This window comes from Daldinia vernicosa (genome assembly GCF_022497035.1).
Source record: "Daldinia vernicosa strain CBS 139.73 unplaced genomic scaffold F5Y00scaffold_30, whole genome shotgun sequence".
Taxonomy (NCBI): Eukaryota; Fungi; Ascomycota; class Sordariomycetes; order Xylariales; family Hypoxylaceae; genus Daldinia; species Daldinia vernicosa.
The window spans coordinates 241,143-256,666 of NW_025953946.1; the positions used below are offsets into that span (position 1 = coordinate 241,143).

Genomic DNA, 15,524 nt, shown 5'->3' on the forward strand with positions numbered 1-15,524 from the left:
TGTCATTAAAAACCGTGCGAATTTCATATCACGTACGTCTCTCTCTCATCCTTAAATTTTTTTTCTTTCCCCCTTTTTTGATCAAGCAAAAACAAATATACAGAATGGTTTCTGTATTTTCCCTGGGTATCTCATTCCTTGCGCAACGAGGTAAATCCGCCCCAAACGCCGAGGGCTCCTGAAATGGCGATCCGTAAGCCTAAATCGAAAAGGAGGAGACGATAGAATCGAAAGCCGGGCCTGATATTTCATTAGGGCCGCGAAGGCTCACTTGAAAGGAGTCTTGGGTGAAAGATGTGTAGGGGTAGAAGATGAGGGGCCGGCGGAAGGGTGTATCGAGGGTGATGATGTGCGTCCATGTCTGGTAACTGCGTCAATAGCCCAGCTAGGCAGGCGAGGATTGACATGGGAAGACTGCTTCGCCTTTCGATTCTCGATAACAGTTTCCAATGCCTCCTGATCATCTAGTCGAAGAGGTTTACGTCGGCCAGAATTTTCCCCCTTGGGAGTAGACGACATTTGGTGGAATCCATATTGTAGATGCTGTCGTTAGAAATAGAGGTTAGCTGGGTATTGTCATGTGAAGGTGAGTGGTTTGTTCCTACTTCAGGGCCTGCCTCAGACTTGCGAGCTGCAGCGGCTTTGTATTCCTCCCATTCTGTCTCTGTCAATTTGTCCCAATCACGCCGCTTTGCGGCAATAGCCGATGGTTCCATATCGGCTAGCTCAATAGTAGACAGAAGGTTCAAGCAGATTGCTTCAACAAATCGTGGAGACGATGCTGCTGTCATTATCTCCCATTTTACCTGGGCATGTTGCTCACGAGGTCGTTGTCGACCCCAAACTGCTGCTGTAATGGCTTGCGCGGCAGCTCGTTTCTGTTCATCATCATGCGGTGCCTCGCTCATTGAAAAGGCTCGTGTCAACTCTCCCTTGAAAGCCGGCTGGCTTTCCCAATTGGTGAATTGACTACCCATGACATGGCCCGAAGTTTGCGGTGGTCTCCGAATATGTGTAGTAGTACCCTGAATTGGCCGCAATAGGTTGGGCTGATATAAGACAGCATTATTCTGAGGAGGGTTTACGGTCTGTAGGATATTAGAGCTCCCGATACGAGGCACACCTAAGACTTGGTCGTTCTGAGCCTTGCCGTATACCACAGCAGAGGTCTGCAGCATAGCCATGCTAGCTTCGTTAGGAAATCTACCTTGATTCATAGAATATCCTTGATTCGTAGAATAACCTTGATTCGTAGAATAGCCTTGATTCGTAGAATAACCTTGATTCATAGAATATAGAGGCGGAATAGGCTTGCCCAGCCTACGAGCCTCATTTTGGGCGATCAATCGGTCAGCTTCCGCACGGTCCTCAGCTGTCAAGACAGCATCTTCGAGCTCTTCCTCCTCAAAAGTGTCCATCATCGTGATAGCTCTGATGCCGACTTTGTGAGCTTTAATAACCTTATCTAGGACATTATCTTTGCCAATATGTATATCAATATTTTGTTGTTTTGGCTCCGTTGGCATCTCAAACGAATGTCCGAATTCCTGGGCTTTAGGGATAGGATTTTTCTGGTCAACGACTCGAGAAGCTAACTGCATCTTCCATATCGCCATATTCAGCGCCTTCTCCTCGGAAGTACCCCCACAAACCAAGCGGTAAACATAGACTGGTTTCTTCTGACCAATACGATATGCACGCCCGACGGCCTGCTGCTCGTTCTGGGGATTGAATTTGACGTCAAAAATAATGACTCGATTGGCACTCGTCATGTTGAGGCCAACGCCGCCAGCTTTGGTAGATATGAGGAACACATCAATATTTCCCTTACCGAATTCCTTGACAACGGACTGTCGTTTACTTGTCGGGGTTTTCCCGTCAATCCGTTCATAAGAAAATTTCCTGTGAAAGAGAATAGACTCTATATAGTCAAGCGTACGGATAGACTGGCTAAAGATGAGAACTGAATCGCCTATGCGCTTGCACTCGTCCAGAATGGAGAGTAATATTAGGATTTTCCAAGATAATGCGTACGAACCCAGGTCCCTTGTCTTATGCAAGAGCGTTATCTCGCTGGTAACAAGCTCACTAGGTAAAGACTCTGCCTTTATAGTCGACTTTGCAAAACCCTGTTTTCTATCCTGCAGCTTTTTCATGAAGATCGAGGGGTGGGCACAGAGGATACCTAACGTTTCTATAGAAGCCAACTGACTCGATCCTGGGTGATCTAGTTGGTATCTGATGAAAGTTTCATACGCCTCTCGCTGCACATTGGTAAGAGGTACAGTTAAGAGGAATTCTAGCTTTGGTGGCATGTCATGCTTCAGCGCTGCGATCGTTATTCGCTGCACTTTTGGCGAAACTTCTTCCTTGAGAACCCTTAACATCTTCAGAGCCATTCTGCGCTGACTCATAGTACTGTCTAGTTTGAGACCTTCCTTGATTGGATTGGCGTACAACGATCTGAATTCACTGATATCAGATAAGTAGTTTGGTGCAATCCAATTAACCATAGCATGGTATTCTTCGACCTTGTTAGCCAAGGGGGAGCCGGTTAGAGCAATTCGGCTCAGGGTTCTGAAATGTGCGCCGGCGGCGTGAGTTTGTGACTTCGGGTTCTTCATCGTGTGCGCTTCATCGGCTACAACGAGGTTGGGGCCGTCGCATAGTATTTCTCTAAAGTCTTCCTGAATCACATAGTCCTTGAAGAGATTGTAGCCAAAGATAAGGATGCCACCTCGTTGGTCCCAGGCCTCAATGTTCGCATCGCGTTCGGAAACATCCGCTAACTGGTCAACTTTGAAAAACTCGCCAAGTCTATGTCCTTGGGGAGCCCAAGAAAGTAATTCGTCCATCCAGTTATTGACGAGCGAGGGAGGACAAAGGACAAGGGTTTTTGACTCCTTGAGGCCTTTAGGTATCTGACAGGAGATCGTCTTGTCTTCGGACCCTGCAGCTTCGGCGATAGCCACTAGGAGTGTAATGATTTGCATCGTCTTTCCGAGACCCATGGTATGTGCGAGCAGACAACCTTGCTTCGCTCTGGAGTCTACAATTTGATTCCACATGAATCTGACTCCCGCTACTTGATGTTCCTTGATGCGCCTTGCGATCTCGGGATGGACGTAAATGAATCCTTGATCATCTTCTTTGCTCTCGTTGATTATCATATCCTTTTGATCAAGAACTGCTACGCCTTGCGCCTCAAGCTCCACCAATTTCGCACGTAGTACTTCTTGTCGATGTTTCTGCTCTGCCGCTCGTGCCCGATCATGCTCTCTGAGGCTTTCTGCTTCTTGATTGCGAACCAACTTCTTACGTCTCTTCCGCTTTGAGGGTGATTTTCGATCGGCTGTTCCCGTATCAATCACCTTCCACTCGAAACGATCAGATAAGCGGCGGAGGAAGTCGGCATAACTGCAGAGTGTCTCTGTTTGTTCCCCTGCGTCTTCTACCTTTTTCATTATGTCGTCATAGCTTAGCTTCTTATACTGACCTATCGAGTAGAAGGCATCGTCTCTATATATTTCAAACAAACGAAGCATCGTGAAGGCGGCACAAGCTTTTCTCTTCTCGGGAGTATCGTAGGGAGACTTCGGGATTCTTCGCTCTTCTAACTCATTAGATAGAAAATCTATCCAACCTTCGTCTGATCGCTCCTTCATGGTTACCGAAAATATATATGATAGATATCCTTCGTCTTGCTTAGCCAGTTCTTGAGCTATCGCTTGTTCAGATGGGTCCAGGTCATTAACGCTCATTATAAGAGGCGATTGCTCATTATGCAATTGACTTAGCTTTCGCGGCGTGCTGCTCAGCTTTATCTTGGGTGAGCCATTGGGAACTGATTTGGGCTTGACGGGGGTAGTAAGATCTATCACATGATACTTCTGAGATTTGGCTGGTGTCTGAGGAGACTGTGCAAGATCGATGGTTTCTGTTCGTTCTAAGTCCATAGATACCTCGTTGTGGTCACTTTCACAGCGACGTTCTTGTTGCACGGGAGGAGTACTGTCTTCAACGATTGCCATGGGTGAAGCACTACGAGATGTACCAGGGGACGAGGGGGCGTCGACAATGAACTTTTCAAGCTCACTCTCGGATTCGCTTGTCAGTATCTCCTCCTCCTCCGAATCGGCAGAAACTAGCTTTGGCTGCCGACGGGTTTTAACGGAAGTCCGACGCGGGGCCGCGAGTCTTGCAGGTTCGGTTGAGGCAGTGATCACACCGAGAACCCACGAAGCATATTCCCTATCTTCTACACTCTGTTGCAAGATCAAGGTGTTCATCTTCAACTCGGCTGTTTTATGCCAATGCTGGAGAGTCATCTCTCTACAATACTTCGCAATGCGGGATTCGCATGCCTTAAGATTCTTGCGATTCTTGTCGATCGACATCTTTAGGCCGGCCCTTCGAGCACCTAACCAAATTTGGTTGGCTTTGTATAAGAGCTTGGAGGCCTTGCGCTCTTTCCAATCGGATACAAATTTCTGAATAGACTCATCGATCACGGCTTGGACTTCGTCGCTAGATAAGCCACGTCGGTCTTTTTTCTTGAGCTGTTCGGTTTTTATTTCAGCCCAAGTTTCAGAATCGTACTCATCATCTGAATCTCCGTACACAGGTAATATTTTATCGTGATCCGGATTGTTAGCCCCAGGTACTATATCCAGCTTGGCAGCGTAAGGAACCCGAGGCTTTTTATTCGGCAGCATCCGACGCTTGAGAATCTGGTAGATCTGTAGCCGGCGGCCATACGGCAGTCCATCGTCTCGAACTCGAACAAATGCGAGTGGTTGTTCTTGTTGCAAGGTGTCGTTCGAGAAAGGTCCGGCGTCGTTGAAATGGTCAACGATATCCACCCTTGTGACTGCATCTTTTCCGAGGTAAGCCCAGGTCAAATCGATTGCATCGTTTTGATGATTAATTAGGTTCCTCGATCTAGATGCCATAATCACGTCCGCTTCGGAGGGAATAGTGCGTGACACGTTAACATCGATCTCAGTTGAAATGAGTATAGGGGCTACTTTTCGTTTCTTTGTAGTGGGGGTCTCCTGAGCGGAGTAGGGAGTGTCATGAACAGCGTTAGATCGATATGGAGTAGGAGTAGACGCGACTCCAGGATGAGGACCTTGAAGCACATCCTGTGGCCCCACCAAGGTAAGATCGGTGCTTCTTTTCAGTGAAGGTGGAAGAAGATTGCGAGAAGTAGACTTGATTGGTAACACCTCCCTGTTGCCATTGCTTCCTGTTTGACCTTCGTCATTTCCAGCTTCGAAATCCGAGTAGCTGCGTTTCCGATACAGTCTATACTGTTTGCTACGAGCTTGGAATGAGCTGATGATATGCTTGAGTATAGATTTGTGCTTGATAATCTTGATGCGTAGTTCTTGGCAGAGTTCGGCACGATCATATGTGAGAAGCGTATGGCCGTCAACTCCATGCTCTCGCAATAAAGGTTCAAGTTGCTCCGGAGGCGGGAATTGCAGGGGGTAAGAAGTTGGAGGTTCCCAAGATCGATTGGCTGAGCAGAGCTCTTGAACCACCTTATCGACGTCCCAGTCCCATGGATCGTCCATGTTGGTCAGACGATACCATCGAGTGGGGTCAATAAGGGGTGTGAAGGGACTCTAGAAGTTGAAAGAATATTAGTATGACATGTATTAATCATTAAATAATGATGTAAAAAGGTACGTAAGGGAATAGTGTAGTGGAGTGTTAAAAATTACCTAAGGTATTGTTGGGGATGTGAATTCAAACCTCGATGAAATATCAGAAGTACAAAATAAGGAAACCACAGAAATAACAACAATCGAGAAGGAGCTTCCAAGGTTAGTTAGACTGAAAGAGCACAGGATGTAGCATCCTTTTCTCATCGTCGAACATACCTACCTCTTAGGCAGTAAACAGCGAGTAAACGAAGGATAATGGCAGAAGTTACCAATATGATTTAGTAAGGGAAATCATCGACTTACAGTAGTTGGATGTTCAATGTGGACAATAGAATAGTGACCATGAACTCGTATGTGTTTTGGGGATGTGAAGAAGGAAACACGATATGTCACAAGTGTTGGGAGGGAGGCTAAGGAACCCCGGGGTCAGTAAGGATAAAATAAGAAAGAGCAGTTGGCAACAACGAGAAACCAACCAGCAGCGTGAAGGGAAGAGAAAAAGCGGGATGTAGATCACGCCGAGTATGGAATTGCGGCATACAACGGCGTGACGATGTGAAGGAATTTGTGAAGATGGAAAAATGAAAGTCTTGCAGTACGCTCCGAGATGCCTACTTATAAATATGCCAGCTCGCCGAGAAGTAGACTCTACTTGCTCAGTGAACAAACCATAAGTACATGTTGGTAGACGAAGACGTTTTGGTGCATAGTATGTAGGATAGGTATATGACTTATAAGAGATCTGTGTTACGGGATGTGGAGTTTCAATCCCATCTAAGGATGAGAGGACCGATGAGAGGACCGACTTAGATAGTCGAATAATTAACAATTAGCAGCATTTGGGTACCTCGTAGCGTACCTCATAGCTTAGGAAGGCTCAAGTTACTAGGACCTAGGTAATGACTCGACAGGGTATGAGTAGCAAGTGGCAAGTAATAGGTAAAATTATTGCCATCGCTCTTGCTTTTTTTTAGTCCCCTGTCTCTTAAACGGAAGAGTACAGAAGTTTCACTTAGTTATTGTTAATTAATTCTGTAAATACCCAATCAGTCAGTTGTGTCTTAGAAAACAATGGTTATAATGAGCAAGGCAAAACGGAGGGAATTATACTATACGGAATGGCTACATACCTAGTGGCTATCATATACTCCCGACAGCAGCAGCAAACGTCGTTGTTAAAGGAGGATATCTATGTACATAGCATAGATTCGACGCGTATGAAGTGTCCCGCACTTTGAGATGGCTGGATGGATACTTCGCGACGCGGAGTAAAGGCCCCTTGAAAGACCGCTATCACGTGATACTAATATAGTCCTTACTACACTATACGCCTAGGTGCATAACATAAATTCTTTAAGGAGAGAATTGCTCTTATTGATCATGGGCGTTATCTTTGAATTTTCCCGGTGAATACCTGATAACGAATGAAGATTAAGTAAATTTACTTCAAGCAGTATATGTATGTAAGATTATCCAATATATTCGATCCATGAGGCTTATGGCTAAGTGCTTACATGTCCCGTTTTACATGGACATGTATGTAACAGCCCAAATTTGCCAAATTTTAACCAGTAGAAAATACCGTTAAGAAGCCTTTAAATGTCAAGATATTAAATTTTAGAAGCTACCTGATACCCTAGTCACAGCTCTTATTTCTAAGCAGTGATTACATATATCTCGTTTCTCGAGTCCAGCTAACTACGCCTAATCCTAACATGACAATTGGTTGTAAAAGGGTTTAAGACAGCTAGGCCACAGTGGGTTTGGTTTGTCTTAAGTATTTATAGGTAGAGGCGCTAATAATCGGGTGCAGCAAGACGCAAACTTCATCCCGCCGAGTTCGAGACAAGCCAGGTAACACTACAGCTTTGTACATCTTTGGCTTATAAGCCTTTCTACTGGGGTCTACACTATTTCCTTGCAACATCAGTTTGATATCATCAATTATTACAATTTAGGCATGTCCAACTATCCGCCTGAGATCACGCCCAGTGAAGGCGAAAGGTTGACTGAAGTTGTCAAGGATTGGGCACTGGCTCATGGCTTGGCTGTCCGACCACCTCCAGGTGTTATCGCTGCCGAAGCTGACCCTGCCGGGATACTTGCGACTGCAGTTCCCGTTACTCTCTTCCCGAGCCCCTTTCCCCAGGTGTGCTTCGACCAAGGAATTACGGTTCAGAAGGCTTATAATGAGCTATATGCATCTATCAGCCAAGATGAGGAGTTTCTAGCTCAGATTGTGAAAGAGTAAGTATAATGTACTTATGGAAATACACTCAGCTTTAAGGCCATAAATTAATAAAGCATAGAATTGGAGACGGCGATGATTTTATAACTGAACTATGGAAGGTTCACCTAAGAGTCAAGGAAGAGGGCTATGTTCAGGTAGGCTAATTAAACGAGTCTTTGTTGTCTTAGCATGTAGAGAAAGCTCACTCTAGGATGCAGCACAAAAGTCTTGGCCTCTTTAGATCCGACTATATGGTTCACCAGGATCGTAGTGCATCTACTCTGCAGATCAAGCAGGTCGAGTTTAACACAATTGCGTCTTCGTTCGGAGGTCTCTCATCGCAAACCTCATCACTCCATAGGTTAGGATCCATCTTCATCTCAAATCATGCAATACTAAGAAGTGCCTAGGCATCTTTCTTCAGCAGAGTATCCATGGTTGGAAAACTCAATAACGAGAGGAACACTTCAATTGCCTGAGAATGGTAGCGCTGCAGGATTAGCTAGCGGTATACGACAGGCCTTTATCGAATATGGGCCTCCGTCTACTAGCCACCAGAAGTGTGTCATCTTCCTCGTTCAAGGAGGCGAGAGGAATATCTTTGACCAACGCCACCTCGAATATGAACTCCAAAAATCCGAAGAGCCGCTGATCCCCGTATTCCGACTACCATTCTCGGAAATTTTACAGCACACAACCCTCGCCGAAGGTACAGGCCGTCAGCTACTATATCGACCGCCGCAGCTACCTTCTCATACGTTTGAAGTTGCTGTCATATATATGCGCTCAGGGTATGGGCCGTCAGACTATCCTGACCAATCCGCCTGGGAGGCTCGCTACCATTTAGAAAGATCGGCTGCCATCAAATGCCCGACGGTATTAACCCAGGTTTCCGGCACTAAGAAGGTTCAACAGGTTTTAGCAACGCCCGAAACGCCATCAAACCCGTCCATCCTACCCCGCTACATATCCAAGGACTCGGCGTCTATATCGAACCTAGCCAATACATTTACCAATATCTATCCCCTAGATAAAACAGAAGCCGGGCTCCAAGCTCGAAAGATCGCTCTCGACCCCGAGCTTTGCAAAGGTTACGTCCTCAAGCCCCAAAGGGAAGGGGGCGGCAACAACACCTACCGTTCCGCGATCCCAGCATTCCTAAAATCTGTTCCGGAGTCGCATTGGCCGTCGTATATTCTAATGGAACTGATCACGCCGCCGCCTGTCAAGAACACGATATTACGCAATGGCAAGCTAGAGCACGGCGGCGTTATCTGCGAACTCGGCATATATGGAACCTGCATCTGGGACCAGCAGTCCAAGGCCATACTCCACAACGAGAGGGCAGGCTATCTTCTGCGCACGAAGGGAGATCAAAGCGAAGAAGGTGGTGTCGCTGCTGGGTTTGGCTGCATGGATAGCTGTAGCTTGGTTTGACGTAGATGTTGAATTGGGAGGGGGTTATTGTCCCGTTTCATAGCATTTGTTCATATTACCTAGAGGTAGCTATAAGACATGAAAAGCAGCCAAAAACAGTTGTCCATTAGACTTAATATGCGTATTGTATATTGTCGTCCCAGACAATGTACGGTGAAGGGACATCGTTAACACATTTGGCATCAAGTCCTGACGTAACAGTAGAACAGTATCATACAGTAACATCCCCAAGCGTAGTCCCGTCATTAGGTAACCGTAGACATAAGAAAATTCTCGTAGTGGAGAGCTTTAATCCAAGATGATACACATCTTGGTCCGATAGGCGTCGTTCTGGCTGTCCCAAGTTTTATACACACTGACTACCTAGTTACCTATTCTTCAGTCGGAGTTGGTCGCTTAAGAACCTCGAGATGCCCTGTCCAAGTTTATTAGCATTAACGGCTAAACAGCGTATAGGCTAGTTGATCGTACTTTGGGTAATACTCAACGCCTGTCGGGTCTTGCCCTCGCCATCGGTGTACTGATTCATGGTGGCGTTGCCCTCAACGTAGACGGTAGATCTATGCGTCTTATGTCAGCTCTGGTCTCCACTCCACATTAATCGGAAAAAAAAAAGAGAAAAAAAAAGAAAAAAGAAAAGAAATTTATGTGGCACAGAAAGATATATTTCCATGCGAAGCTGACAACACAACTAATCTATCTGTCCATCCCAAAACCTTTCCTATAAAGCTGAAGGAAAAAAAAAACATCAAGTCTGAAGCCGGAACATACCCTTTAGGTAAGTTAGTCAAGAAGTCTCGGCGGGGTCCCTCCTCGACAAAAGCAGCGACTCTGAACCAACTCGTCTGGCGGTTCTCCTTAGACCCATGGTTGCTAGCGACGGAATACTCGATAAGTTCGTTGCCGGTGCTAGTGGCTCTGACCTCGGGGGGGCCAGCTAGGTTACCAACCAGCGTGATTTTGGCAATATCACGGCGGGCAGACGCACTGAAAGCGCGGGCGAGGCCCGGGGCGGCGGCTGTGGCTCGACGGGCGAGGAAAGACATCTTTTTTTTTCGGATTTTATGTGGATATACGTTGACGAGAAGCGCGGATGCGGTGGTAGCCGGGTTGTTGAGCTGCGGACGGCGACGTTGAGAAGAATTGCGCGTTGGTCAAATATCGTTTATCGCTAAGTTCGCGATTGCATTTGACGCGACGCAAATTAGGTAGCCCTAATCGCTAATTCTAATTGGTCAGATATCGTGGGGGGTAGTACAAGATAGCTCGGTTGTTAAATATATTGGATTATTGTATTGAATGATTATCAAGTAGCTTATAATTGCATTTCTGAACCGCCATCCATTACACCCATACATAGGTACATAGGTACATCCATCCTGATGGTATCACTTAACTTTTACAGATCTCAACTTATACTCGATGTTCTTGGATTAATTATTAAGAGAAAGTCTGTCAACAATAATACTTGGGAATTAATTCTTACTAAGATCAGTAAAGATATTTGAATAATTAGGTAGTTTATTATGCAGAAAGAATTTCCAATACAAGCTACGTACATTGACAGGAAATAGATCACAGCCACATATATAGGACAACAGCTGAGATTCCTAAGAAAATAAGGCCTAACCTTAGTTTTTATATCTACATATTTAAACACTGAACGTACAAAAATTATATCAGCCTAGGTTAACCAAGATCATCTTATCACAAAGTGATCCTAAAAGATGTGAAAACGACACTGGTTCCGGAAGGAAATCTAACCTAGGCTATATAAACCCCTGTCTTTATGTACGTCTAAGTATCCTTTATTCTAGACATTGCATATATAATCCTAATACACCTACTAAGGCAACTTACAGCCGTTTAGATTCCTATTCATAGGTATAGACAACATATTTAGCAGCTCTAGACAAAGTCATCACAAATCTAACCCCAGTAAATAGACCAAATCAACTAAATGTTTATATAAGATGATCTTATCAGCAAACGTACTGTAACTCGAACTTACAACCTTAATGAGCATACTTTAGCACACACATAGATCTCAGGCACATAAATATAACTGATCGTACATAGGTAATACATGATAGTTTATTTCTTTACACACTCAGTACTTAAACGTCCATCTTGGTTTACTTAAAAGCTCATAAAGGAGGTCCAGTAGCACAACAACAAACAGTAAAGACGAATCCATAACTTATTTATACGATTTCGATTAACTACCGTTGCTTATAACGTGGAGTACACAGAGAAAGACGAACAACATGCCTATTGTACCGTGTATGTCCTTACTGGTCTAAAATAATACAAGTCTTGGCACAATATGTTTTATTCATGTCGATGATCCCAGGGGAGAGATTTGGCACACATGAGTGAGGCCTTACAAGTTATTTAATATTTTGCAATGTCTAATTTTGTGATATCAAATACAGCAGATATGGTTAAACCGTTGATTCCCAGCTCAAGCCTCATACTAGATCTCTAGAATCTCTGGACCACCATAACTCCAGAGACGAACCCCCCCAGCTATATCAATGGTCCCAGCCCACAGATTGATAATGTTCCAAGTCTCAATAGAGATGCGTTTCACGTCATGCTCATATCCTCATGCTTCGTAGTATTCCCACATACATTCACGTTACCGTTCTGTGATCTAGTAGCGTGTTAGTTCTCCTGCTAGACGATCCTATGTTGTCTAAAGCATCACTGAAAGCTGAATCGTTCGTCTACGAGCTGCCATTATAGAAACGAGCTATGTTAAAGGAGTACCTCTAAGCCATGTAGCGTACCACAAGCGTACCTGAGTACCTAGTTGTAGGATAATGAGTGTATTCCATAGCTGGATTAACAAGGCGGGTCACTGCTTAGTCGTCAGGCACACCAGGTCCCATCATCTATTGTCCCTAACAACCACTCCTAGGCATCGATTCCTGCTTATTATGTTCAGTACACACACAGGACAGCTTAATCCACGATGCTCCACGCCTAGGGCACCAGTGGTTGGCCAGCCATATGTTCCTGTCTCCACGCCCCTTTCCCTATCACTCCCTAATAGCATTCACTACCTACCTGCCTCAAGGGCTCTCGCCTTGTGTTATTGTTCGTGAGACCAAGCTCCCCTCCTTCCCTTGCAAGCTCTACTAGCACAAGGCAGCGCAGTTGGGAGCAGAAGTACCCGCTCTTCTAAGCGGTCCAAGTGCCTGCTTTTGCAGCTGTTACCAGGGCGAATAGCTTCTAGAGCAGAATTTCTCGAGCAAGAGGCAAACTTGCTCACACGAATTTTCCCTCTCTTAAAGTTAAACTCCTTCATCCTTCAACTTGGAGTGTCAACCAACCTTTCTATCCACATTCTTGCGCAGGATCTCGTTCGAAGGCCTCCAAACTCGAGGTAAGCTTCCCATCATCAAAGCATTGATGATATGTGACATGTACAACATTGCAACATCAGATGAAGAAAGACTTACGAATTTTATCTAGCAACATCACCTAGGTCTTCTAACTTCTCTTCAACTTATTTTGGTATCCCACGGCGGGTAGCAACAAGCTACCTCTACGGCGCCATGTCCATCATGGTCAAAGTAGTTGTTGCGATCGCCTTTATGGCTTTCGCAACCGCAGCTGCTTCTGATCAGGATGGCTCGGCGGACGTAGATTGGAAACATACGCCTAACATTGGTATCCAGATTAACCTTGTGCTCCGCGTGGTATTCGCCATTATCGGCACCGGGCTATGTTGGCCGCCGCTTCGGACTTTATGGCGCTACAATGACCTCCCCGGAGTATCGCTTATTATAGTCGTGGCGATAATGAACTTTTTCGCCGTCCTGAATGCAATGATTTGGAGCCAGGATAACTGGGACGACTGGTATGATGGACAGGGATTGTGTGATGTTCAAGCATATTTGTCGACGCCGATGAAGACCATCTACGCAGCCACTATCTTCGTCACCGTCTACGAGCTGGCGCAGAAATTTGACGTCAGGAGAGCGATACTACTAAACTCCCGAGAAGACAAATTCCGAGAATTGAAACAAGCTCTTATCATCTTCCTGGTTCCCTTCATCCAGTTGGTCATGACGTACTTCACCATTTCACAGCGGTACAAGATCGGCACACTGATCGGGTGTATCGCTGAGTACGACAACAACTGGCTAAAGATTATAGTTTTCGATGTGCCGATCCCTATCTTCGTGGTCTTGTCTGTACCCTTCACTTGTGAGTATATATAAGATGATCATCAAGAGTTGCTTACCCCTTAAGTACCAAGGAAGAGAACGACTAACATGGACTATAGTTTGTGCATATCTACGCTATAGAAGATACTCAAGAGAAAGCCAACTAGCAATCGAGTCTAGCAACCAGGGGGTAGCCCGGCATATCCGGCTACGCATTCGCCTATACCATGTTACAGCGTCAATCATGCTTGTCTATGCCCCGGTATCATTCATCTTACTATCCAAGAACATCCAAATGGCTGTTCAAGAACCACCCTCGGCGTATGACTTCCATCGTATACACGACGACGCAGACCCGTACCCATGGGACTCTGTTACATTTGTGCCATCGTGGAACATGGAGTGGCTCGAAATGAACCAACCGTGGTTCGCAATCATGACGACGGTGACCATCATCGGTTTCTTCGGCACAAGCGAGGATTGCTCCCCCGTATACCGTGGGTATATGGAATGGCTGGGTTTAGGACGGTGCCTCCCGCGTCCCAAACCGCAGGAGGCTCCTCCTAGTCAACCTCACTTTCTTGATGACCCTGACGAGTTGCTTCGTAACGGGATCGAGCTTGTGGAAATGGGCGGCGGAAATAGGGAGGTGGCAGAGTAAGTAGTGAACGCCGAGCTCTAGAATAAGAAACTAACTAACTTGTAATCCTATAGACGCAGAATGCCTACCGATCCCCCTCAAGTCTCGAGCTCAAGTTCCGATATCAACGAAATTCTGTCTCCACGCCGGCCAGTAACACCGCAGCAGCCGCTCCCGCCGCCCTCGGTGGCTGCTTCATCACCACCGCCGTCCCCGTCACAGTTTCCTATGCCCCCCTTGCAACGACGACTGCCAATGCCTATGGACCGATTGGATAGCATAAGAAGACACATAAATATGCCAGGAAGTCCCCTCGAACGTGTTATCATCCAGTCCTTCATCCCGGAACGACGCTCATCACTACAGGGACAGCAATTACCCTCGCTTTTCCGTGCGCCAGTAAGCAGACACCCGCGCGTACCTCATAGCTATCTCACGAGTTTCCATCGAGACGACTCCTCCGTCGCCGGCCCGTCTCGCTCCCACGCTCGCACGCACTCCGAGCGTTCCGACTCGCAGCCAATCTTGGCGGCAACCGCCGAGCACGTCACGGAGTCTCCACGTACAGCAACACCGGCGCGCCGCCAAGTACCGCAGGAGGCCGTGCAGCCACGGGAGCTCCTCGACGACCAGTCAAGCTGGAGCGGAACCCGACGTCTCACAGCCGACAACGTAGTCTGGCCCCTGTTCTCGCGCACCGCGTCGACCTCCTCGCTAGCCCGACCCCGAGAAACCGCCAACGCCATCGCGGCGGCCAACGAGAGCCCAGTCCGTTCGACCGATAGCGACTTCGTGCGAGTGCGGATCACCGGAACTTTCTCGCCCTCGTTGCCCTCGCCTCCTCCCCCGGCAGAGCAGCGAGGAAGAGGCCGGAGAATCCCGCGAGAGCTGTTGAACCGGGTTGGCCGAAATATCCCCAGAAACGGAAACGGTAACTAAGTATGCTATGCACTGGCCAAGGAGAAGAGAACAAGGAGACGGTCAAAGTTGATGAGCCGGATTGAACGACATACTTCTAGAAACGACAACCAGTCGTCTACTAATGAGAAGAAGAAGACCAGAGCTGATGAGTCGGATCAAAAGCAACACTGCTGGAAACGATAGCTAATCATGTACGAATCATGTACGAAGGAAGAAGAAAAAAATCTACGAAAAAAAGAGAAAAAAAAGGAAAGAGATGGATAGGTCGAGTCATAGGATCGTGAAAAGGGGATAAGGATTAATACTTTGCGTTGACGGGAGTGTAATTAGATACGAATTCGAGATCGAGAAAGGAGCCATATTGATCCTTCAACATGTAGCAGTCTATGGTCAAGGGACACACCTCTCCTTCCAACGAGACGTGAAGCCCGTCAAACTCCGACCGG

The 15,524-nt window shown here is 46.4% G+C and overlaps 4 protein-coding genes across 4 annotated transcripts; 2 read left to right on the forward strand and 2 right to left on the reverse strand.

The window, feature by feature from the left end:
• Nucleotides 1-161: 161 nt before the first annotated feature.
• On the reverse strand, nucleotides 162-6,298 carry F5Y00DRAFT_107733 (P-loop containing nucleoside triphosphate hydrolase protein). Its single transcript, XM_048003872.1, has 4 exons — nucleotides 6,288-6,298; nucleotides 5,730-6,082; nucleotides 606-5,630; nucleotides 162-543 (listed from the first exon to the last, which is right to left on the reverse strand). The coding sequence occupies exons 3-4, from the start codon at nucleotides 5,577-5,579 to the stop codon at nucleotides 268-270; spliced, it is 5,250 nt and encodes a 1,749-aa protein (XP_047863855.1). The 5' UTR covers nucleotides 5,580-5,630; nucleotides 5,730-6,082; nucleotides 6,288-6,298; the 3' UTR covers nucleotides 162-267.
• A 1,159-nt stretch (nucleotides 6,299-7,457) lies between these two features.
• F5Y00DRAFT_107791 (glutathione synthase) lies at nucleotides 7,458-9,374 on the forward strand. The gene is made up of 4 exons (XM_048003873.1): nucleotides 7,458-7,919; nucleotides 7,982-8,057; nucleotides 8,121-8,263; nucleotides 8,313-9,374. Exons 1-4 carry the CDS (start codon nucleotides 7,633-7,635, stop codon nucleotides 9,337-9,339), a joined length of 1,533 nt encoding a protein of 510 aa, XP_047863856.1. The 5' UTR covers nucleotides 7,458-7,632; the 3' UTR covers nucleotides 9,340-9,374.
• On the reverse strand, nucleotides 9,333-10,595 carry F5Y00DRAFT_240098 (nucleic acid-binding protein). Its single transcript, XM_048008176.1, has 3 exons — nucleotides 10,111-10,595; nucleotides 9,811-9,899; nucleotides 9,333-9,754 (listed from the first exon to the last, which is right to left on the reverse strand). The coding sequence occupies exons 1-3, from the start codon at nucleotides 10,383-10,385 to the stop codon at nucleotides 9,711-9,713; spliced, it is 408 nt and encodes a 135-aa protein (XP_047863857.1). The 5' UTR covers nucleotides 10,386-10,595; the 3' UTR covers nucleotides 9,333-9,710.
• Nucleotides 10,596-12,902: 2,307 nt separating this feature from the next.
• Nucleotides 12,903-15,096, forward strand: F5Y00DRAFT_263097 (pheromone A receptor-domain-containing protein; the record flags this gene model as incomplete). The annotated part of the gene is made up of 3 exons (XM_048011477.1): nucleotides 12,903-13,557; nucleotides 13,637-14,174; nucleotides 14,232-15,096. 3 exons carry the CDS (start codon nucleotides 12,903-12,905, stop codon nucleotides 15,094-15,096), a joined length of 2,058 nt encoding a protein of 685 aa, XP_047863858.1.
• Nucleotides 15,097-15,524: the final 428 nt, after the last annotated feature.

Coding starts and splice junctions, on each gene's coding strand:
- F5Y00DRAFT_107733 (XM_048003872.1), bottom strand. CDS start 5,579: ATGGACGATCCATGGGACTGGGACGTCGATAAGGTGGTTCAAGAGCTC. Junction 544..605: donor AGTCTGAGGCAGGCCCTGAA/GTAGGAACAAAC, acceptor TTCTAACGACAG/CATCTACAATATGGATTCCA.
- F5Y00DRAFT_107791 (XM_048003873.1), top strand. CDS start 7,633: ATGTCCAACTATCCGCCTGAGATCACGCCCAGTGAAGGCGAAAGGTTG. Junction 7,920..7,981: donor CTAGCTCAGATTGTGAAAGA/GTAAGTATAATG, acceptor AATAAAGCATAG/AATTGGAGACGGCGATGATT. Junction 8,058..8,120: donor AGGAAGAGGGCTATGTTCAG/GTAGGCTAATTA, acceptor TCTAGGATGCAG/CACAAAAGTCTTGGCCTCTT.
- F5Y00DRAFT_240098 (XM_048008176.1), bottom strand. CDS start 10,385: ATGTCTTTCCTCGCCCGTCGAGCCACAGCCGCCGCCCCGGGCCTCGCC. Junction 9,900..10,110: donor TTGACTAACTTACCTAAAGG/GTATGTTCCGGC, acceptor TAAGACGCATAG/ATCTACCGTCTACGTTGAGG. Junction 9,755..9,810: donor GGCGTTGAGTATTACCCAAA/GTACGATCAACT, acceptor AAACTTGGACAG/GGCATCTCGAGGTTCTTAAG.